Genomic DNA, 25,000 nt, shown 5'->3' with positions numbered 1-25,000 from the left:
GAAAATTCAGAGACAACAAAACCAAGGAACCAAGGAATGCATTTTTAATCTCTGACTGTTCTACCACTTCTGCACAGATGCATCTGTGAGGCATTTCTATTTATAGTCAATTCAATTCAATTTATAGTATCAAATCATAACAAGAGTTTTCTCTAGACACTTTACAGACAGAGTAGGTCTAGACCACACTCTATAATTTACAAAGACCCAATCATTCCAGTAATTCCTCCAAGAGAAAGTATTTACAGTTTTTGCAGATTGCTTACACACTGAAAAGTATTACACAATTATCAAAACCTCAAGGAGCACAACATTGGCCCAGATGTGCACCACTATAAGCACAATGTCAGCCACACAATACACACAGTGATTTTCAAAACACTAAACACACACACAGAAACCTTGAGTGGTGAGGAAAACTCCCTTTTAGGGAGAAACCTGGGACAGACCCAGGCTCTTGGTAGGCGGTGTCTGACGGTGCCGGTTGGGGGGGTGATGAACAGTGGCAATTATAGTCACAATGAAGATAATGGAACAATGACCAGAAATAGTAGCTGTAGTAGTAGTCAGGGTGGTGTTGTCCAGCAGAAGGTAGTGGGCATGCTGTTAATTTATCCAGATGTTTTTATTAACTCACATCTGCCCTCATTCATCTTTGTTTGCATCTTCAGTTTCCTGCTTTACATGAATTTATCAAACATTTATTAAAATACTCATTGCTGTTTTTGCTTTGTTGCGATGTCAAGATAGATTTTGTACATAGCCATTGTTTTTAATCACATCTACTAATCATCATTGTGGCTAAGTGGTTGCTAGATGATTTAAAACCTGTATTTTCGCTCCGTGACCAGGCTCCACCTCGAAGGCTGGTGGTGTGCGTTTCCCCGACGACGACGGGCCTCCCGGCTCTCCAACACGGAAAGACGATGAGTCAAACCTCTCTACTCTCATTGCTATCCCAGAGAAGGATGGCAGCTACTTGGTCAAGGTGTGTCCATGTGTGTGAGTGTGTGTACATGGAAAGGCTGTTCCATGGCCCGTTATATGCATAATGTAAATAAGCAAGTGTTCGCTAACAAGGTCACCATATCAATCCACCCTCGCTTCGGGAAACAACAACAAACTTCGAGCTAGCAAGCTACACCCTGAAAATGGAAAGTTTTGAAGACAATTTTGATCGTGCAACAAGGCAGGCTTGCATGGTTCTGGGATGTTTTGGGACTGATTGGTGGGATTGCTGTGGACAAAGTACAGACGTCGATACACTGGGAACAGCAGATTGGGTTTACCCATGTAGCCAACTAATTTAAATAGCTCATGTTACTGGGTTGTTTAGGCTAACTTCATGTAATATTGTATGTGGCGTTTTCTTTTGCGGCTTGCAAATGTTCCACCAAAACAGGTTCCTTCAAAGTCTACTATTCTACTGAGGCACCGTTGCTGCATCCGGAGCTTGGCACCGCCCAAGACGATTGTGATTGGTTTAAACAAATGCTAACAACCTAGATCATTTTTTTCTCCTATGCTGGAATGTATCTGTGGTGTAGCCAGACATATATAACAAGTTGGGAATAAAAATTAAACTACTTAAATAGTATTAAAGGACAATTCCAGCGGAAAATTAACCTAGGGGTTATTAACAGATGTGTACCTACTCTGTTGCTCTTTTCTACTCTGTTTTCATGCTAATCAAATGTGTTTTTAGCTTGAAAGACGCTAGCGCGGACCGCTGATTAGCTTACAACGCTAGTATTTGGGGCACAGGGAAAGTAAAAACAAATCGCTATTTATACCACTAAAAAGACTCAAAATATCACCAAACTTCAACGGTAGCATAGTGAGGGTCCCTAAATGTTAACCGAAGCATTGAGAACTTTGTGTACAGACAGTTTATTGAACGAAGAGCTGCGGGAGCTCCGTGAAAGGGCTACGAGAGAGAGAGAGCTACCGGTAGTCAATGCCGCAACACAGCCTCGTACTTGGGGAAACTGGTGGTGTACCTGCGGACATTGTGAAGCTATGGCCACCTAACAGGAGTGTCTGTGTTGCACGGAGTGGGACCTGTTGCGTCGCGACACCCAAGAGACGCAGTGTTTGGTACAGTCTGAAGATTTCCTCTCTGATAAACAGGGCTGGACTTGAAACTTTTTTCCATGTCCCGAAAATAAATCGGAGACGGCGACCCAGACCAGAGGGACCAGATGGACAGTTATCCACTGAGTAAGTACACTAGACAAGTTATGCAGAGTGCGATTATTTCAGATATATTGAGCAAATTGCTTTTGATTTTAGTTTGCATTGCCAGCTGTAAGTCATGACTGGTTTTCAAGACGGCGGCGGCATGTAAACATGAACGCGAGTGTCTTTCTAATCTATCTTTTCAATAAACTGTCTGTACGCTTACAAAGTTCTCAATGCTTCAGTTTTAATTAATTAATTTAGGGACCCTCATTATGCTACCGTTGAAGTGTGGTGATATTTTGAGCCTTTTTAGTGGTATAAATAGCGATTTGTTTTTACTTTCCCTGTGCCCCGAATACTAGCGCTGTAAGCTAATCAGCGGTCCGCGGTAGTTTCTTTCAAGCTAAAAACACATTCGATTAGCATGAAAACATGTAGCAGAGAACGACAGAGTGGGTACACATCTGTTAATAACCCCTAGGTTCGTTTTGCGCCGGAATTGTCCTTTTAATAAAGATGTAAGTAAAACCTGTTCGTGCAAGTTGCACTTAGTGCAGTATGTGATGTATATTAGTCTTATCTAACACTTAGTAATGAAGTGTTAAAAAGTTGTATTGCCTGTGGTAGGAATGGTTTCTTGTAGCGGTCAGTGCGACACAGAAGCTGTCGGAGCCTCTTGGAGAGAGTGTCCTCTGTTGGACCAGTGTGGGGTGGAGAGGCTGGTCGGGGTTATCCATGATAGATACCTTTTGTTCAGTGACCTCCTCTCCACCACAGCTTCAAATGTCTCCTGTTTGCAGCAAATTGTGCCGCTGGCTCCGATGCTGCTACCCCAGCAGATGGCGGAGGAGAACAGAGCGCTGGCAACAACAGACTGGTAGAACATCTCCAACATTTTGCTGCACACGTGGAAGGATCTCAGGTTCCTCAGGAAATAGAGTCTGCTCATCCCCTTCTTGTAAACAGCAGTGCTGTTGTTCCAGCCTGTTGTCAATGTTAACTAGGGCTGAAACGATTCCTTGAGTAACTCAAATAATACGATTACTAAAAATCCTCGTTGCAAAATGATTTGCCTCGAAGCTTAGTTTGAATAATGTTACAAACTTTGTATCGCTCACGGTGTTTCCGCACGGATGATTATTACTGTCGCACACCGGTCTGACGCTGCTGGCGACACATGCCATGAAGACTGACGGCGCAGATTACACAATGAAGAAAGAGAGCGTAAATAGTGAGGCGCACAAAAACTCTGTACAGTGTGTCTACTGCAAAATGGAGTTAGCTTACCACAATAATAGCACAACGTCAATGCTTCAGCATCTCAGCAGAAAACATCCAGTCTAACTTACTCATCCATTCCACGAAGCGGACCCGACAAAATTACTTCACAGAGTTGTATGGACGGTGAAACTACACCAAACACAACTACCAAAGACAAAGACAAGAAAATACGTAGTGGTGACCACAGATGATCTAAAGAGACGACTTGTTGACTATCCCTTCAGAAAAACAGCTGATTGTTAGGCACCTCTTTCTCTCACTCTCTCTCTTCACGGAGAGACAGCTGATCAACGATTACTAGCATAAAGTGTAACAGAGCTGTGTGACATTGTAATCAAATATATAAATGAAAATAGGTTGAGTATAACTAATATTTACATATAGGCCTATATAGGGCTGGGCAATATTTCAATATTATATCGATATCGTGATACAAGACTAGATATCGTCTTAGATTTTGAAGAATTGTAATATCGTTACATGGTAAGTTTAGTCTTTTCCTGGTTTCAGAGGCTGCATTACAGTAAAGTGTTGTCATTTTCTGAATTAACCAGACTGTTCTAGCTGTTCTATCATTTGCCTTTAACCACTTAGTCATTATATCCACATTATGATGGTTATTTATCTAAAATCTAAATGTGGAAGAGATTTTGTGAAAGCACCAATTGTCAACCTTGCAATATCGTTGCAATATCGACATTGAGGTGCTTGGTCAAAAATATTGTGATATTTGATTTTCTCCATATCGCCCAGCCCTAAGCCTGTATACAGATCAGTCTCAGGTTGAAACTTGTAGTTCTGAAAGTTAAGTTGCACAACTTAAGGTCATGTTTATGTATGTTTAATGTATGCCTTAGTTTGAGGTTGTTATTGCATTTCAGAAAATGTTTTCTTTAAAAACAATGTATTATGGCACTTAGGGCGTTTTCACACATACCTCATTTGGTCCGGACTTTCGGACTTTTCAGTTTGATCCGAACCAAAATTAGAGGTGTGAAACCTCCCCCGGACCACTGTCCGGATCAAAAGACCAAATTTTGGTCCGACCAAAAGAGGTGGTCTCGGTCCGGACCAAACTGAACCATGGTCCGGTTCGTTTACAGTGTGAAAGCATTTTTTGGATGGTTTGGACTTTCGGACCAAATAGAAGAAGCTCTGGCAGGCTCTCCTTGTGTTACAAGACCGGGGAAGCTCCTTTAAGGAATAGCTTGGTGCTTAGTGTGTAGGCTACATGAGAGAGTGAGAGTGACGGTGAATGGACTCAGAGGAGACAGCTGTCGGCTATCAGAGCAGAGAATACATCAGCAGTTTATTTGTTAAGTGGTAGTAAATGTACAGTGTAGGTTTCCGTTTGTCTCTGAATAAATTCTCCAGAAAGTTCCAGTGTCTTGCTTCTCAACATCACAACAAAACAAAAAGAGCCGCGGCCGTATGGGAGAGCAGCAGTCAGCTGAAAAAACTCCGACCCAGAGAGAGGAGACGAGAGGACGGGGAAGCCCGTCTACAAACCAATCAATTATAAGTATCTGGAGACGCAGCTCACGTATGTGATGACGGCAGGACGTAGTTTTGTCACGTATAGATCTTTAGTGCGCTTGCATAACTGCAGTGTGAAACCAAAACTTACCGGATCAAATGTATACAATGTAACAAAAACATGAACCTTGGTCTGGACCTTGGTTCAGACTTTAAGGTGAGAAAAGGCCCTTAAATGCACTTAGTTTTTTGAGAGATAATATTTTAAGCAATGTAGGCAATACAAATGTTGCTTTTTTCCGAAAATTAAACCAAACTATTCTATATTATTGCTCTTCAATTAAACAAAAGTATTTCTTATCCGATTACTTGATTAATCGATTGAATAATCGGTACAATACTCGATTACTAAAATAATCGCTAGCTGCAGCCCTAATGTTAACACCCACGTATCTGTACTCCTCAACCATGTCCACATCTCCACCCAGAATGCAAAGGGACTGCGGAGCCGTTCCCTTCCTCCTGAAGTCAATAACCATCTCCCTGGTCTTATCCACATCCAGCAGGAGGTGATTCTTACCAGACCACTCCACAAAGTCGTCCACCAGCGCTCTGTACTCTCCCTCCTGTCCATCCCTTATACACCCAACAAGTGTAGAGTCATCAGAGAACTTCTGTAGGTGACATGACTGGAAGTCTGTGGTGTATAAGGTGAACAGAAAAGGAGACAGCCCAGTCCCCTGTACCACTCACCAGCAGTATTTCTCATGTCACAGAAACCACTGAGAGTGAATCGTGTGTTTTGGATGGTATTATTATATACTGTTATTAGTATAGATATGAGTCGGTGTTTCTGTTGCTGCATGCTGCCTACTCCTATATCCACGCTGTTGCCTTGAAAATAACATTATTTTTTTGTTTCATAAAACGTCCCTGAATTCACCAATATGGACATTACTACAAAACTTGCTGCTATTATTCATCTCCCTTCTGTTAATTATTAGTCTCTCATTGCCAGAGCTACAGCGCTGTCTGTAGTGGACGGGGAAATGAGTGGTCAAAGCAGCTGCTGTGAAACGGTTTCATTTCCTGTAAGCTCTTCACAATAAAAGTCCCCTGTTATTTTGGTATTTTAATGCTTTTATTATGAAACAGCAAAATCAGGAAATGTTGGGTCTTCATCAGCAGTAACGTAATGTGACTCCTAACGAACATGAAACGTAAAATAAAGCAGTTATAATATAAACTAAATTTGAAACCACCGAGATTCTGTTAAAAGCTCCAACGTACTGACACAGAAACTTTTAAAACCGTCTTTCTCTGCATAGGTCTCGCTGCCAGTCAGTACATCTCCTTATGTCGGCATGCCTTTTATTTAGGATATAGTCTATAGTCGGCACACAGACAGACTGGGGGCCACGCTTTTTAATTTTTCACTTAATTTATGTAAAAGTAACACCTGACATTATAAATACACACAACAGCCTATATGCAACTGTGTTTATTTCACCATTTCTCGATCATAAGTGGTCACTGAGGACGCATTTGGAGACACATTCTACAGACAGGTGAAAACACACGCATCTAGAGCTGTCTGCTTGTGATCGGATCACTGAGGACAGATGTTAAAACCAGGTCAGGACAGCCTCAAAGATTAAAGTTTGGTTTGATTACAGATGTGGTACACGGGCACTACTAAAAGCCTCAAAGACAAGCTACAGATCTGTCAAAATAAACTGATCAGAGTGATACTTAAACTCCATCCTAGAACTCATCTTCTCCCTGACCATTTCTCCAGTCTTAGGTGGCTCAGAGTGAAGGAGAGAGTTTCCCAACTTAAACTGTGTTTAGTTTACAAGATAAGAAATAACCTGGCACCCAAGTATTTATGTAATTACTTTTCTAAAATTAGTGATATGCACAGTTATTCCACCAGGGGGAGTTCCACAGATTACAGGCCCTGCCGTTTTAAGAGCTGTATGGGAAAGTACTCTTTCCTATACTCGGCAGCTGTCTTGTCTTTCATTTTAAATCTGCAATAAAAAAAAATGGCTATCAAACCCATACAAAATCAAAAGATCCTTGAAGTACTAGGAATATTGTACTGTTGTCTGTACTGTACTGTCTGTTTGTGTGTCTTCCTGTCAGTCTGGGAATGTATCCCTTGTTTTCTATTGTGTTTTAGATGTGTTTTACTTGTTTGTTTTGGTTATTAGTTGACCCCTTTCCCCTTTGTCCTCAATGGTTTAGTCCATGTGGTGTTACTCCCCTTCCATCTTAAGCACCACAATGGAAACAAGCCTTTGGGCTTTATTGTGTTTTTATCCTTTTGAACATCTCTTGTTGATTGTTGTTCAATTAAGTTTTCAATTCAATTCAATGTCAAACAGAAGCATATCACATCAGAAAGCCTCTCAAATTTGCTCACAAATTGACTTGTTTTAAAAAAGCATGCCCCCAGACCCCTCCTAGAAAGTCTGAGGTCTTCCCAGCACAGTCTCACAAAATTTGTGCTGAATGTCTGTTCATAAAAGCAAAAACTGAGTACAGAGCTAGGGTATTCATGGGTCATATTGAGTGAACTAATGAGAGATAAACAATGCAATACATGTGTATGTATTCTGAAATGTTTATTTGACAGTTTGATAGATATATAAATTCAATAGACTCTAACCAGGAGTAAAAGTCATTTTACCCCTAACGTGGGGTCTCCTCTGTAACTAAACTGTAGATGGGGAACGTGAAGTGATCCATGTATTCATAGAATCAGTTTAAATCTGAAATATTGCCAAATAAACACTTTAGCTTATTATTAAACTCAACATCTGCTATTTTTTTCACTTTATTTCTCCTTTTATCTCTCTCTCTCTCTCCCCACCCCACCCCTCCTGTTGTTTCTCTCTCCAGGCTGGTTTCCTGAAGAGCCACCACTGTTATGAGATTGTCTTCACCATCCCAGATGCTCCCACACTGGGCAAAGAGCTCTCCTGTCTTCCTTCCTCCTCTCCAACTCGGAGGTTCCCCAGCCTCCGGGTCAATCGTATCGACTCCATAGTGGAGAGTAAGTGGAGAACTGTTTACCGCCTTCCTAATAGTGCAGAACCTGTGTGCCAATTCGGAAAAAGTCACACACACCCTGCCATCTGATCACGCACCAACTTATAAAAACAAATGAGTAACATAAATAACACTCCTGTTATTATTATTATAGCGTATAGTGCACACACAGGACTCCCGTGTATGTCCCTGTTTGGTTGGCTTCTTCTTGGTCTACCAGACTGGCTGTGTGCAGCGTGCTGATCCATCTGCCTCTCTATTGTGTTTCCCAGTCTCTGCAGTCTTTTGTCAATCGATCTAGCTGAGAACACAGAGGGTAAAACTGCCGCTATCAGACGTGTGTGCGTTTGTAGAAGTTCTGATTACAAAACACTCAGCCACCCACAAACACAGAGGTATATATGAGCTGACCTCTAGAAACCTTTTTTAGTAACATATGCAGGTTTACGATCAGATTACTGGACTGATCAATGGCTACCAATATTCTTTTTTTTAAAGATTATTTTTTGGGCTTTTCTGCCTTTAATTGATAGGGCAGCTAGGTGAGAAAAGAGAGAGAGAGAGGGGGATGACTAGCAGGAAATTGTCACAGATGGGACTCGACCCCTGGACTTCTGCGTTGAAGCATAAACCTCCAAGTATATGTGCGCCTGCTCTACCCACTGAGCCAACCCAGCCACGGCTACCAATATTCTAATTGGGCCAAGTATTCGAGATGGCTCGCCACCAGCTTACTGGAGCCAGAAAATGCAAAACTGAGCAAAAAGATGGAGCCTGGGTGGAGCTAAGAATGACTGCCATCTTGTGTGATAGTCCCGGACTGCTGTCAACCAAGCAAAAATGCTCCTACACCTCTCTTTTACACTTAATCTTGCAATGTCAGTCAGTCGGACCACCAATTTGGTCCAGAATGTGACCAGAATGAGTGTAGTGAGGATGACAATGAAGCCTCCTGACTTTGGTGATTCCTGACTCTCTAGCTCCACCAGCTGGTTAAAATTGTATCTTTTAGTGAAATGTCTTGAAGCAAAAGGATGGATTGCCCTGAAATTTAGTAGAGATATATCCATGGTGCCCAGAGGATGAATCCTAATTTTGGTAACCCTAACCCTTTTCCCCTAACACCACTAGAAGGTCAAAGATCTAATTTACCCTGTGAAATATCTAAAAAAAAAATGTTAGATTAATTGGCACACATTTTGTACAGACATTCACGAGACTTCTTACTTTTTATCTAGTTCAAAAAGAAAGAAAATTCTCGCACACGCTCACCACTGCATTGGTTTATTTGGTTGGTAGAGAAATGGACAGACAAGAGAAACAACAGGAGTTTATGCGACACGAGACAGAAAAGGAGATTTAACGAGTCTGGAATCTGGAGATGTTGGCCAGGTTAGAGGTTAAGGAAGCTGCTGCAAAGAGACGCCGTGATGAGCAGGCATTTGATCTTAGCCGGGTTAGGGTTTCATGCCACCTTTAGATGAATGCGCTATTGATGATTTTTTATGTTTGAGAAGGTGGCTATGAAACGTGATTGGGCTAAGGGCCATTGCTAGTTCAAAGTGTGCTTACTGCGAGAGCTCAGAGAGCAGTGGCATTGGACACTGAGGTGGGCCTTGAGTACAATGCTCTGAGGAAGGCTTATAGTAGCGTACCATAAGCCTACAGGCAGAGGTGTCAAGTAACGAAGTACAAATACTTTGTTACCTTACTTAAGTACATTTTGGGTATCTATACTTTACTGGAGTAATTATTTTACAGCAGACTTTTTACTTCTACTCCTTTTCACGCAATTATCTGTACTTTCTACTCCTTACATTTTAAAAATAGCCTCGTTACTCCTATTTCAGTTCGGCTTGTTTTCATTCTGGCTTGTCATCGTTCAAAAAAACACCAAAAAAAACAAAAACCTATCCAGATAAATCGCACCTGCACAAGACACAAATCACGTCACACTCCAGCAAGGAAATAGCAGACGTTTGTAGCCTAGTAAGAAGATGTCCGTGGCTTAAGACTTAAAAGACTTAAGAGAACTCGAGCAAAATGTCCCAACCAAGCACCAGTGAGGAGGTTGGTAGCCAGGAAGACCAGCCACCCTTCTACATCCCTGGCCGTACCTGGAAGAAGTTTTCAAAATGGTTGGATGTAAAAACAACTCCTTTCGAATGCGCTGCAAGCTCTGCGCACCTAAGTACCAACGAGCTGTTTCCAAAACTCGCCATCTAATTTGAAAAAGCATATTGATATTATTTTTTTTTCCTTACATTACTTGAATTCAGTACTTTTACACTTTTACTTGAGTAAAAAGCTTGAGTTGATACTTCAACTTCTACAGAAGTCTTTTTAGACCCTAATATCTATACTTCTACTTGAGTAATGACTGTGAATACTTTTGACACCTCTGCCTACAGGCGACATTTCCCTGATTTGAGACGGCAGCAGAACTTATAAAAATTTATTTTGTGGATTGGATGAGTTCATGTAGTGCTTTTGACTATCAGGGATTGAAAGACTTAATGTTGCTTGAACGGTGAACAGTCAGTATCCTCAGGGAGGTTGGTCTCTATCTAAATGACCGTGAGGTGGACGGCCCACGGCGTGCAGCAGAGTTGGCTGACGGCTATGCAGTGACCCATGGTGGTAAACCAGGTGGACTGATTGGGAAGAGAAAGTACCATGACGCAAGCCTGGAGGAGAACATTAACAGTAGTCGAAGAAGCCAGTGGAACAGCAGCTTTTAAAAGAGACTTAATGAAGCCTGTGCATTAAATATGTACCATGCACTTTAAGACACAGTTTGAAGCAGAGCTGAGTAACAATATCCTGCACCGACAAATAACATTTTAAAGTGCATCTGAGACACAAGTAGAAAATACAACTCCCCCTGTCAGCTTTTTGTCTGTCTGATGGCGTTGCGGAGTGAATAAAGAACATAACTGTCCCTCTCTCATCCAATCTCTTAGCTGGCTTTTCTACTTCTACGCAGACTCTAAAAACAATGGATGTAGCAGCAGTGACTTCACGTATCGGTTTGTGGACTGCTGTTTTGAAGCCTCGAGTTTGGCAATGTGGATGTCGCCATCTTGTTTTGTTTTTTAATCGGACGTGATGTTTTTTGACGAGACGGTGGAGCTGGGGAGGATGACGCAGCAAAGCCAGCGTTATGGTTGCAATGGCGCTGCGCTAAGCTAAACGCTAAAGAGGGAAAGTTGCCGATTTTCAACCCTTCTGTAGCAAGTTATCCAGTGGAGATTTATGGGTGGGTAAACCTGGATAATGCAGATGTTGATCCCTCCCCCTCTCTTATAGGAGGAGTAAAGGTAACATGTGAGTACAGGACTCACCAGGAGGGGGTGCTGCAGGAGGAGATCACTCTGGTAACCAGAGGGAGGAAGGGCAGCAGTCTGAAAGTCAAATTCCAGGCCAGGGTCATTGGTAAGTGCCAGCACACACACACACACACACACACACACACACACACACACACACACACACACACACACACACACACACACACACACACTCAATAAAGCTGTGCATAAATATATTCTAGTCAGATTATGAGTGTGTAGTGTGTTCAAACCACAAACTTCATTTAAACATTTAAAGTTTTAAGTGCCACTGCCAGATTAACTTCCCAAACACACAGCAAAGTGTTATTCCAAAGATATGTTACCAATATTTATATTTTGTTCTTTGTTTCTGTTGCTGTTTCACCTCCACCCACAATTCAGTCAGACACTTGCTTTAAAGAATTGCCCATTTATAGCAAACAGTTATACAGTTAGATTTTACAAAAAAAGGTGCTGGTCTTTCAAGATCTGCCTGATTCATCTGCACACACTTCCCACACAAAGATGACACAGGGCTGGTTTAAAATCCACAAAGGCAGCTCCCAAATGCCCTTTATGCATTGCATATTACAAATGCATTAACAGCACACTCAAAAGTCAACACATTTTAAATTCACTCGGAAAACCCAACCAAAAGATTTTAATGCCGTCAACTATTAAATTGATTGTTAACTATTTTGATAATCGATTAAGTGGTTTGAGTCATTTTTTAACAAAAAAGTAAAAATTCTTTGATTCCAACTTCTTAAATTTTCAAGTTTCTTTACTCCTTTGTGACAGTAAATGGAATATCTTTGAGTTGTGGAAAAGACATTTGAGACATCTCATGCTTTGGGAAACACTGATTGACATTTTTCACATTTTTTCACATTTTATAGACCATACAAGTCTATCTATTAATCGAGAAAATAATTATACAGAATAACTGTTAGTTACAGCCTGCTTTTGGTATAAGCACCATAATGCACAAGTCCTGATATAAAAGGTTACGGAGAAAGACTGTATTACCTCAGCTCTGACTGAGCCTGACACCTGACAAGTATAATACCAGGAGTGAATGCAAACTGTCCTCATCTATTTCTCCTCCTCTGTACAGACCCACAACACGGGACTCCCATGCTGCTGGAGGGGGTGAGATGCCTGAGTGCTCGGAAAGACGCCCACAAAAAGCACAGCAGCGACTGTGAGAAGATATGATGAAAAGATACACCGATGTCATCTATATGTATCTAAAACAGTGTTATTCAGTGACTGGGTCAGGGCCCAGTGTGATAGTATAGACACACTAAAATATGGTCCCCAAATTGGAAACATCATCATTTGACTGGTACATAATGGGTGGTGCTATGTTTTGCAATAGTGACATTTTAAAATACTTGTTGGAAAAATACAGGTCAAACAAATACTGAAATTGAGATGGGTGAGATTTCAAACCGGTTTAAAAATGCAGTATCATAGAAGAGAATAGAAAGCACTGTTATTGTCCACCCAAGGCCGGAAAATCCCCTTTGGTCTCACCAGATACAATGAAAACATCACATGACATCAGAGGATGTGAGCGGAGTGGAGTGGGAAAAATTTCCCCTCCTCGTTCAAAGAGCTGTTCGTTCCCCCCCGCACCAGGCCGCTCTGCTGAATATCTCCCCATGCTTAACTCTGATTTCACACTGCTTCACCCAAATCTCTCACCGCTCGCTCCAAAAAAAGAAAAAACACCTGTATTTATCAGATGAACGGTGCCCGCTGTCTCTCCATACCACCAGTGCCCAGAGCTGGCGATCTAGAGGGAATTTCATCTGCATGCCACACTGCAGTGACACAGAGCCTGTTGAAAGTTTCACCTGAAACCCTAGCCTGGGTCTGACTCAGGCATGCTTCGGACTCATGGTGTGAGCGGGATGGAGCAGGAGACAAGGCAACGCTTCAACTTAAAATGTCATCCCTCCACGACAACGCCCCTTGTTGTCTGAGCTTTTGCTTAAATGTGTAAAATATGTATTTGATAACAAGACTTTTCCCCAAAAAAGCTTAAAATACGACCAGCCTGCAGCTCTGGATGGTCATTTGAGGTACAGTAAACCAGCACTTAACACAAGCCAATTTACACATTATACACACACACGTATATACAAACCAAGTCACTGCCAGGAGAAATAAAATGTATGATAAACACCACACATAGAGTTGTAGACTGTAAAGTAACTGTGTGCAACACCTACTATAGAAGAGAGCCAAGAACCAAGAACACTCATTAAACAGTACATTCAATTGTTTGTGATTTAGATACATCAAGAAAAACATTAGACTTGCACAGTGGTAGTGGCGCCAATAATCAGTGTTATTCAATCTTTACAAAAATTTAAATTGTGGTTTCATGTGTTGCTGATCAAAGCCAGTCATTTCTCTGTTAAAGGTCCAGTATGTAGGAATTTCTCCCATCTAGCGTTGAGATCATACATCAATCAACTCTCTCGCACCACGCAGTTCAAAGTACGTATTACAGCTACAGTAGCCTTCACGCTTCAAAAAGCCGCTCTCTTGCTCTTTCCAATATCCTTTTTCTTTTTCTGGGCAAAGAAGAAGAAGAAGACTCCTGTTCCTGAAATTTGGATTTTGAATACGTGTGGTCCTCCATGTTTCCTTCTTCAAACTTGCCGGGGGCCGGGAAGCTACGATACCCATTAGCAGCATTAGCAGCAGCTGTGAGTTTATCCTGACAGCGAAAACATGAAAAGCGGAGCAGTATGTCCCGTATATCCCTTACCGGCTAACGTATTTCAAGATGGAGCATGAATATGGAGCGTCTACCCCAGTTCATGTGAATGCAAATGTAAAATTTCAAGCCAAAAGGAATACTTGGAATTGATGGTGGTGGTAAATATTCATGAAAAAGGACAAGTTTGTGAACGGTCAACACAGATTTTGATAATGAACAACTGAACACGTTACACACTGGACCTTTAAAGGCTTCGAGGTTTCAATGACAGAGCCGGCTGGCCTGGAGTCACTCTCATTTCTTAGGTCTTCTTGTGTTCTTGTTGACTACCTGCAGGCAGTAAGCTTGAAATTAAAAAAGGTCAAATCCCAATATAGTACTAGAATGGTGCTTAGAAAGTGCAGACCAATGGTGCATTCATATGCTCCTTAGATGGTCCCATTTCCCCAGCTGGGAAGTCGTTCCTACCAACTTCAGTGTGTTCATGAGCTTTAAGTCGCAATATGGAAACAACATGGATGCTGCAAGCGTGTTGTATTTTATTGCTCAGAGCGTTTAAACAACACGTTAATAGCTGTTTGTCTTAAGCATCTATTCTGTTGACTGTTTGTATTATGACAGCATCAGAAGCAGAATAAGAAATGATTTATTGCCAAGCCAGTAACACTTACAAGGAATTTGCCTGGGTGGTTGGTGCATACATAAACATATTAAACATTAATATGAAATAAACAACAAATATAGAAACAAATATGTACAATATAACTGTTTAACATTAAGAAAAAAGAGGCAGCACATACTGTCATAAGTCATACAATAATACGAATTGTATGAGTTGTTTTTAATACACTGTTAATGCTCCAACAGAGAAAAAGATTGCAGTTTTTCCCTTTATTAGCATCATTTATATTGTATGTCAAGAAATGGAATCAAATCAGGTTGGGTGAATAATAGATCATAGTGGCAACAGAAATGTGTCAAATGTTATTGTTTTTTACTACACTGTAAGCTATTTATTGAATTGTACCACAATTATTTATTTCAGGAGTAAACTAAGTTTTTGGTTTATTTTATGATGTGAATAACACTAATGTGTTTCTTGGTAGATCATCAGCTCCATGCTAACATTTTAGCATACACTCTGTTGAGTAATAGACTTCATGCTAACCCTTTAGCACACATTACATTAAGTGATTGTTTCTAAATCGTTCTTAAATCTCAATCGTAAGAGTGCAATTTTTGAATCACAAGTAGTGAAAATGTAACCTACTAACAAAAGCTGCTGTTCCATGTACAATATTTCTGCAACCCTATTGAAATCATTCTGATTAGAGATTCCAACATAACTATACTGTACATGGATACTAAATAAAGTGATCCAACAAGATATGCGTTTGCAAACCCCAAAGCATTTCAACAGAATAGAACTTTTTCAACTTGTACAAAGTTGTTCCACCGGCTGTGGAGCGTCTAGTCTGCTGAAAATATAACAGAAGAATAGGAATTTTTTCCCCCCAACTTTATGGACAAAATTCAATTAATTTAATACATGGAGTATAGAACGAGTACAAGTGGTTCTGCCTGTTCAAATTTAAGGCTAGTACTTACATTTTTTAAGGTACCAACAAAAAGTTGTATCAGCCATGCAATTAAGTATTTACATGTCTATTAGGCGCTAATATTTTTTCGATTGAACAGATTATCAAAAGTTTATACCAACCCTCTCAACCCGGTTGAAAATTCCTTCTGATCGGGCCAGTCTCTTCTGAATGAGTTGGTTATAGTGCCTTCCATTTGGACTTGGAAGTAGGAATTTCTGAGGTCATAGTTGGAAGTTCGGAAGTTGGACGCTCAATGGTGTTTTTTGCCTCCAACGGCGCCTTCCAGGCAGCTAACCCTAACCTTAACCCTAAACATAACCATTGCTGCGCTGCCTGGGAGGACACGTTGGGGGCAAAAAACACCAAAGACCAAGTTGGACAACCTTGCAGTACCCCAAGCTCAAAATCCAACATGGCTGCTCCGCACATCAACAGCAGTGAAAGGCAGTTTTATTCTGACTGGGCTATTATTATGATTATTTGTGCAGTTTGACTCGCCAGTCTGCAAATATGTCTAAAAATATACTATTATATAAAATAATATTAACATTAATCTAACATATTAGCAAAGATGAATCAACCTATATGGTATCCATTCACAGATACAGTTAAGCTTAAGGATACACTGTGCATTCCACATGTATGTTTAACATTAAAACATGATGTATAAGTTACATATGTATATCCACCCATCCATTGTCATTAATATGGCCCACTTTAATATGCAATTACATTTTTCTATAATATTTGTAGTAGGGGGTGCCTGCTCTGTCTCTCTTTCAGCTACTGTAAGGGGTCCTTGGTTCTGCAGCACTGCTATCAAAGCTGTTTGTTTAAACATTGTTGATTGTTTATTTGTGGTGCTGTTTTCTGACTGTGTCCTGCCACCATACATCTTCCTCAGACCAGAGGACTATACCATTTGTCTGTTTACTTAATGTCAATAAAGTATGCTCTCACATGTATACTATACAAGGTCATGCAATGTTCTGCTTAATTACATTTATATTACATATGTGCCTCTTATGTCTTATGATCCTTCCCGTGAACTCAATGTTTTGCTACATCACGTTAGGTAAAAACAAATGTACATTTACTGCTTAAATGCTGCTTTGGTGCTTCCTTTAAAAGACTAGCTAGTCAGTAGGGGTGTGAATCTTCACTGGTCTCACGATTTGATTGTGATTATCCTGTTAACAATAAGAATCGATTCAATATCCCGATGCATCACGATGAATATATATTATTATAGATTGCTACACATGGTTTTCATCAACAAATTCAAGAGGTCAGATATAAATGAACTTCCCGTTTTATTGTATCTGCTCTTAAAAAAGACAATTCCTGAATGTAGCAGAGTCTGAACACAACAGACAAAAGGCAAAAACAAGTAACAACAGTAGGCAATAAATGATTATGGTCTGTCACTGCATCGATGCAGAATCGTCCAGGTCCGCATCGTGATGCATTGATGCAATGATTAATTTCAACACCCCTACTAGTCTGTATCTCTGACAGTAAAGATATACTCTGCTGATTTAGATCCATTGTTTAGGGCCAGACAATTAAGCAATTAAGTTTGTTTTGAGTTTTGGTTTGATTCGTCCAATGTTTCAGATGTTTAATTTTTTGTTAATTTAATAATTCGGATTAGTGGTTGGAAAGCAGTGCTGGTCTGAGGTTGAACAATATTGAGTGTTATTTGATAGGTACGTCTCAGGACCAGCTGATAGAAGGGACTCTTTTGGGGGTTCAGCTCTTGGGTGAAATCTCAGTGTGTTTTAGGGGCTACATTTGAGATGGAACCAAATTAACATGTTAATAATTAGTGGGTAGCAACCTAATTCTGTCCTGTATGCATTGGTTGGTGTTTTACTTTGGATCATGGACCTACGGAATTCTCCATGCAGGGCCTCTATTGGATGCTTGTCCCATCTAGTGTAGACCTATCTCCACAATGCTGCGGAGTAAGGTCTGGCTAGTCCACACAACATTCCTGTATAGAATAAACAGTCAAAGGTTGTTTGCATTTCTTTAAACCAATCACAATTATCTTGGGCGGCGCTAAGCTCCGGACGCAGCAAGCGTGGCTCTGAAAAATAGTCTCGGGAAGAAACTTGTTTTGGTGGAACCTGCACCCCGCAAAAGAAAATGCCACATACAATATTAAATGATGTTAACTGTTCACACAGTACAGTAACATGAGCTATATACATTTGCTGGAACCATGGTTAAACACAATTTTGCTCTTAGCAGTGTATCACCAGGTGTATTTTGTCCATAGAAAATCCCCGCCAATAGGTCCCAAAATGTCCCAAAACGTCCCAGTTAGAGAGTAAATGCCGTAAACATAATCTTAGTAAATCTTTACAATCATTCCCCGAACGAACCAAGCAGGCCTGCCTTGTTGCACAATCCAAATTTTCCTTAGAACTTGTCATTTTCAGCCTGTAACGCTGAGAGGTTCCGGTTAATGTTGCTTGATGCGACCAGAGTTTAAAGTTAACTCAAAGAAAGCAGAAAGTGAGGGACATCCGGTGGAACTTCCGATGGCACTGGAACTATCCTGTAAATGAGCTGTTGTCAATGTAGACTAGTGTAGTCCTGATGGCTAAGTGGACCCCAAACTTCACTACCACCAATTGGTTGAATTACACTTATTTTAGTCCAAATTGTAATTAGCATGTCTACTTTGTAAAACTTCTAAATAGGTAATAATGTTCTAAATCTGGGCTCCTTTTGGAAGATCATCATTTTAGATTTGTTAAAGTTGACTGTCAGGGCCCAGTTCTGACAGTACTGCTCAAGTAGGTTCAGGACCTGCTGTAGTCCTCGTTCTGTGTGTGACAGCGTTAGGTCATCAGCATAGAGCAGGAATTTAACGCCCTTATAGGGTTAGGCCAGGGGTTCCAGATTGCTCCAACAGTACTGCTAGGTCAATAATGTAGATGTTAGATTTAGAGATGAGGTGTTTCCCTATAAGACGCCTCTCCCTTGAGTAAAGAGATCTGTAGATTTGTTTCCAATTGTTACTCCACATTTAATACTGACATTCATTGACTTATTTATGTATTTACTTATTTTTTGCAAAATTTAAAATGAACATAACATAATGTACAGTGCAGGGAGAGGTAGAAACCCAATGGGCTTATTTGAAGCCTCTACCTATATTTGGTAAAATTAAGTAAATTATGTCATAAGTTTACCCCTGTCGTAGAAATTCTCCTTCTTGTTCTCTTAAAAAGTGTAGAGACACTCAGTGTGATGAATCAAAACCTTTATTACGTGCGCACGGGAGAAGACGCCAGTGTTCTCTCTCATCCCTTCAAGTATCTGTCCTTACATACAATCTTTAAGCCACCAAAAGGACAATAGTGTCTGTCCTCAGACAAGGAGACGTTTGAGCCACGCTTATTACAAAAATACATTTTATACAGTTCTTCCTGAAATCACAAGTCATGTTATGTACTTCATCCCTCAGACTAATGTAATAAGCTTTAAATCTACAATCTAAAAAACTTTATTTACCCCAGCATTTGGTGTACATTTTGATTGATTAGAGTGTGTAAAGTGTAAATGTGGTCAGTAGTGCGTGGTTTGGTAAAAAGCCAATTTGCCCTTTATAGTACACTCACTGTATTCCAGACATTTCCGACACACAGCACAGTAAAAAGTCCAATAAAATATCAATGCGCAGAAATCTTGAAAAAATAGTCAGTAGACACGTCCAGATTACAGTGAGGGCTCACAGTATTCTGGACGGCTGGGAATTTCCACTCACATTCACATCAGAAAAAGTGCCTCTGTAAATGTGTGAAACCTTTCAAAAAGTCAAAATATTTTCAAGAAGTAACTCATAAATAGTCTATGAGACCTTAAGAACGTTTCTGTCATTTTGATGATGAGTAATAATGTTTTAAAAACAGTACTTCTGCCTGTTGTCCTGGCTCTAGACCCTCCCCTCGCCATTTTCTGAACGCTCATAGCCCATACAATGAAAGTGCGTATTTATAGAATTTGTGGGGGGAAATCAAATGCAGTAAGTCTATGTTACTCATGACATTGTGTTTCATAAGGAAGACCAGAATCTGGGCAATGATAATGCTACAGAAAACCTTTCCCAGGTTACTGCTCACACAAATGCCTCGGTAGGAACAATTTATCTCTACTCTTATTTGTTGGGGAAAGAAATCCAACTTCCTGAGCCAATAGAAAGTCAGACTGCTCACTCAGAGGAAATCCTTAATTTGCATGCTTTAAATCAGCTCGGCCACAGAGGGATTCTACTACACATGCTCTATACGCTCAAAAACAGATGCCGAAGAATCCTTAAAAAAACGTGTTGTACGAGCATTTTAATTTGGATAAACGGTTACTATCTTGAAACCAGCATCCTATTCTCATAATACATACATAATGTTAACATGCTATCTGTGGCCATGTATAATATGCCGTTAACATCCTAATGGCTCATTATCTACTCTAATGCAATAAGTGAATGAAGTGAAGATGTGATCAACTCTGTTCTAGAGGTATGTTTGTGCATCTAATCTTCTTCTGACATACATGGATGCATGTAGGAGCATTCCCCATTAGTAAAGATGTCCTTAACTTGTTGGCCCATTTCATTCCGTCTTTGCAACAGGGACAATGATTAGTGGAGCCTCATTCTGTCCTGATTTATTAGTACAGGGGCTGAAAAACGCATGGATGGTGTCAGAAAAAATATCTGTGAATGTATAAATGAGCAGTCTGGCCTCCACGTTGTAGAAGGACACCAGTCCTTTATCACAGTCCACATAGATTCCAATCCGGGAGGGTCTATGGCTGACTGTCAGGTTGGTTGAGGGTTCTGTTCGGAAGGCGTAGTCGCTCCGATCTCGCAAGCTGAGGAACCAGTAGCCATTGGCAGGGCTTACAGTGATTTTGCCCTTCCGATTGATGGAACGACTTGCCACTCCCAGGTCCCAGTCAGTCTTTTCTCCCACCTCCACCTAGAAAAGGGTAGTGTCGCACAGTTTACTGCAAAGAGTACAGACTTCCCACCTATTACGGTAACGTCAATATTAAATAGAAATTACATTTAGTTTGGACATCAGTGATTACATTTCCTCCCTTTGACCAAAGTAACATTAATATAACTATATCATTTTACAATCTCTTTGCAAATTTAATCTGTTCATTTAATTGTTAAGTATTTATGCTAATATCCAAAAGCACTAGAAGACAAGTCATTAAAAAACTAATAATAGGGGGAGTCAAGTGAAATAACTGAAAGCAAAAAATAGAACTATTTCATCAATGAAAGAAATTCTCTCTGATGTTATCTGATTTACTGCCATTAGAACTTTTTCCCAAGGAAAAGCCTAAATTGTGATTTTGCAGATGGATTTAAAAAGAGTTCCATCATTTGGAACTACATACATGGATTGTCTTAGTCTGACAGCAGATGGTGCAAAGCTACCTTACTACAACTACTGCCCAAGTCTAGGGTACAGTGATTTTGAAAACTGGATCAGTGCAGCTGGGTCAGAATATCAAAGGTTTACACCAACCCTCTCAACCCGGTTGAAAACTCCTTTTGATCAGGTCAGTCTCTTCTGATTGAGAGATTTACATGAGGCATTTTTATTGCCAACATTATTTGCAATGACTAACATTGTGGTAATAGAGATTGGTGTGTCCGACGAGGCTTCCGTACTGTGGCTAGATGTCAATATAATATGTCCTGCCTTGTATTAATAACAGAAATATTACAGCTAATTATATATATACTACTATATACTATATATATATAGTATTTCCAAACACAACTATTGCTTTCAAAGCATACACAAAGAAATTAAACTAGGAGCAGTGGGCAGGTGCCCGGGAACAACTCTAGTTCTTTTTGCCAGGGCATTTTGGGTCAGGGGGCACTGACCTAACATGAATGTTTTGGGTGGTAAACACAGGGAAAACATGCTACCTCTACACAAACTCTCTGCCTGGACCAGGATTCAGGAATTAACCCCAGTACTCAGCAGTGCTGAGCAGTGTTACTTGCTGAGGCGACAGTGCTAACCACTGAGACACCTATAGTACATATATATAAAAGCTTCCTGACTCTTAATTAAGCTTTGTGTCAGGTGGGTTTGCTGCACGTGCACCCTCTCCTGACCGGCCACCATTGAAATGTACACAGCTTCACATAGTGTTCCACCTACCTCCCAGTAATGCCGTCCTGAGTTGAAGCCCTGATGGGCTAGCACACACACCACCCGGTCAAAGCGCTCAGGGTTGTTGGGTACCAACTGATGGTGGTCACCACAGTGCACCTGCTTCCCATCTGCTGAGATGATGAGACGTGGGTGTGCTGTGCTGGCGTCTAAAGTGATGTTGGCTGAAAGATTTAAAGAGAGTGATGGTCAAGGATTAAACTTTGCTGCCCGCATCCGCTTCAAGACACTAGTACTTGCATACAGGGCCACGAAGGGATCAGCCCCAGCTTACATCCAGGACATGGTCAAACCCTGTACCCTAACCCGCCCACTCTGCATCAGCCAACCTGCTTTCTGCCCCCTCACAACGAGAGACAACTAATCAGTCGACGAAATCCCGACTGTTTGCTGTCCTGTCTATTAAATGGTGGAGAGCTTCCTATTGACATCAGGATGGCCGAAAGCCTACGCATCTTCTGACGAAGGCTAAAAACACATCTCTTCCGACTGCACCTTGGATAAAAAAATAATATATATATATATATATATATATATATATATATATATACATATTCTTAAAGCTGCACTTTCATATGGCTCTTTGTAGTTTTGCTTATTTAAATATACTGTACTTGCATTTACTACTTGTTGTCTGGAGTTTGCACCTTCAAGGTTGAATGCACTTAATTGGAAGTCGCTTTGGACAAAAGCGTCAGCTAAATGACATGTAATGTAATGTAATGTAATAAACTACCAATAAAAATAACATTACAAATGACAACTGAGTTTATCAATGACAACAAACTTTAAAGGCAGAAATGATTTTTTGCAACCCTTACCTGCATATTCTTGAACCCTCCTTATTTCTGCAAAGAAAACAGAACATAGTGACTTTCTTATTAAGTTTGACACTATTGATTCATTGAATTTAACAGGATCAGAAAAACTTGAGCTAAGTAACATTTTGTGTCCAAATGTGTGTGTAATCCAAATCTTACTTGGGTTGGGCCTGGGTACAGACTGGCCCATTGAGGATCGCTGGCCTGTTAATAGGGTTAAGAACATTTTTGTTATACTGCTTTTTGGATCTCGTACAGTTCAGTCTTTGAGTGAACATACGATCTAAACAATGAATCAGAAAGGCAAGAGAAATATTAGAGCTTCTACAACCAAAATATATGGGATATTTTTGTCCTTTGGCACAGTAACAAAATGAAGGTAGTGTTACAGTACAGTCCCATCCTTGGTCTTGATCTCAGATTGGAGTTTTAGGGTACTTCGGTTCATTTGGTCCAGACCAAGGGTAAAATATTATATTATAGCATTTTTAAGCCGTTTTGGTTTCTTTACACACCACACTGTTTGCTCTGGTCCAAATCAGTTGATGAGTTGGTGAAACAAACCAAAATGCAGACATTCACATCATTGGCCAGATGTGTCTTTGAACGTATTTAACCAAACTAAATGAGGCAGGTATGAAAGCACCCTTAGGTGCTGTTTTAGGTTTTAGAGGTTGTAATGGTTTTCTTAAATTCTACATCTTTATTGGAATATCCAGCTTTACTCTTGGTCTGAATGAAGACTTACAGACTTCTGGCAGTTTCTCCATCTCCTCCTGAAAGCGCTCCATCATTTGGTTGACAGTCCTGAGAATCACCCCTGAGGTCATCTCCGACACCACAGAGACACTGGACCAGTCCTTAGCTGATTGAGTGGTGGACAGGGTAGGGAACAACTGCAGAGAGAAGAAATGTCCAAACAGATGAAATACATTATAGTTCCATCAGTCTAAATTATCTTCCAAATCCCTGTATCAGCATACTATTTAGAGGCAGTAGCCAGAGATGATTTGTTAAGACGTGTAAAGAGAGAGTAATAAGACGGAACCATGGATGTTTTATCTTGGCAATTTAAAGTGGTCTGATAAAAACCATAGTAGAGGTGGCCGGGTTGGCTCAGTTGGTAGAGCAGGTGCACATATACGTAGAGATTTATGCCTCGAGGCAGAGGTCCAGGGTTCGAGTCCGACCTGTGATGTGATTTCATGTCTTCCCCTTTCTCACCTAGCTGTCCTATCCATAAAAGGCAGAAAAGCCCAACATAATAATTAAAAATATATATACTGTATATAAAAAAAAAACATAGTAGAGGATACAAGGCTCTGAGAGAGGCCCTTACAGAAAGATGAAGGTGTGTGCGTGCGTGTGTGTAACAATGCACCAGATATACTTCTATTTTATAAATACTATGAAACCTTCCTGTGGAGGCAGTAAGAGATGTTGGTCTGGCCCCAAAGACTAGTGTTAATTCAGTGTTTTTCCTTGCTCAGTATGGGGCGCTAGTGGAACGGCTTATGCCCCTGTACCAAAGTGGCATGCCATCAGCCAGTTTTCGATCTCGGCATCACTCGTTTTATGGTAGTTTGAACCGACAAGGACAAAAAAAGGGTTGACGGGAGGATACTGGTGTTGGTGGGACAGGCGGAGCATTTGGCAGTTGACAATATCAAAAACAATATCATTAAAACAAAAATATTCAATTGTAAAAGAAAAACAGGCTATGCAATGTATTTATTTATTTTGTCAACTGCTAGTTGTGTTTATAGCTTCCTTTTTCTGCTAAGTTTGTGGCTCTCTGCTACGCATTTTAACAGGAGGGAAACCAATCTCGATGGGGGAACAGACTTCTACACAACACCAGTACAAGTCCGCAGCTGTCCACGAATGTGGAAAGTATGTCATAGCCTCCTGGACGGGAGAACTGGGACTCTGTTGCCTGCTTGTCGGTTAACTGTTAAAGATCGATTAACAAGGGTTGGCTATCAGTCAGAAAAAAAAATCTAAATGATCATCCCTAGTCATTACCCAGTTTATCAGTACTAATATGGCCCATCGTCTCCAAGTACATTCCTTTGTTTGCCATGGCCTAGGAGCCACATCATTTTGTGTACATAATACACAAAAGTATGACTTTGGTTACTAATGTAACACCAGGGTGTCATTACCTTAGCTGGTCAGCCACAATGTTGTCAATATAAAGCAACCCAGTCTATAAAGATGATTCATGAGGTAAAAAAAGTGGGGAAATTAATTTTGTAACCATATTGGAGCAGTCTGTCTGACCACTTCCAAGAGC

The 25,000-nt window shown here is 40.5% G+C and overlaps 2 protein-coding genes across 4 annotated transcripts in view; one reads left to right on the top strand and one right to left on the bottom strand.

Moving 5' to 3' along the window:
* The window catches only part of LOC116034676 (UPF0687 protein C20orf27 homolog), a 14,316-nt gene extending 1,511 nt beyond the window's left edge, over positions 1-12,805 (top strand). For 2 of the 3 annotated variants that reach the window (XM_031277370.2, XM_036000522.1), the window contains 4 exons: positions 852-988; positions 7,846-7,999; positions 11,305-11,430; positions 12,445-12,805. In XM_031277370.2, the coding sequence (XP_031133230.1) occupies positions 852-988; positions 7,846-7,999; positions 11,305-11,430; positions 12,445-12,545 (518 nt within the window). In that variant the 3' untranslated portion in view covers positions 12,546-12,805. The other variant, XM_031277371.2, reaches the window with a different exon arrangement.
* Positions 12,806-18,925: 6,120 nt separating this feature from the next.
* Positions 18,926-25,000, bottom strand: part of LOC116034675 (E3 ubiquitin-protein ligase TRIM39-like) — a 27,823-nt gene continuing 21,748 nt past the window's right edge. The window contains exons 7-11 of the mRNA XM_031277369.2: positions 23,453-23,600; positions 22,864-22,908; positions 22,705-22,731; positions 21,872-22,047; positions 18,926-20,659 (exon numbers count right to left, since the gene is read on the bottom strand). Coding sequence (XP_031133229.1) covers positions 20,291-20,659; positions 21,872-22,047; positions 22,705-22,731; positions 22,864-22,908; positions 23,453-23,600 — 765 coding nt within the window. The 3' untranslated portion in view covers positions 18,926-20,290. The remainder of the gene's footprint in view (positions 20,660-21,871; positions 22,048-22,704; positions 22,732-22,863; positions 22,909-23,452; positions 23,601-25,000) is intronic.

Source organism: Sander lucioperca, chromosome 4 (assembly GCF_008315115.2).
Source record: "Sander lucioperca isolate FBNREF2018 chromosome 4, SLUC_FBN_1.2, whole genome shotgun sequence".
In the NCBI taxonomy this organism is placed as follows: domain Eukaryota; kingdom Metazoa; phylum Chordata; class Actinopteri; order Perciformes; family Percidae; genus Sander; species Sander lucioperca.
The sequence above is the reverse complement of the archived record's forward strand: the minus strand, read 5'-3'. Positions and strand labels throughout refer to the sequence as shown.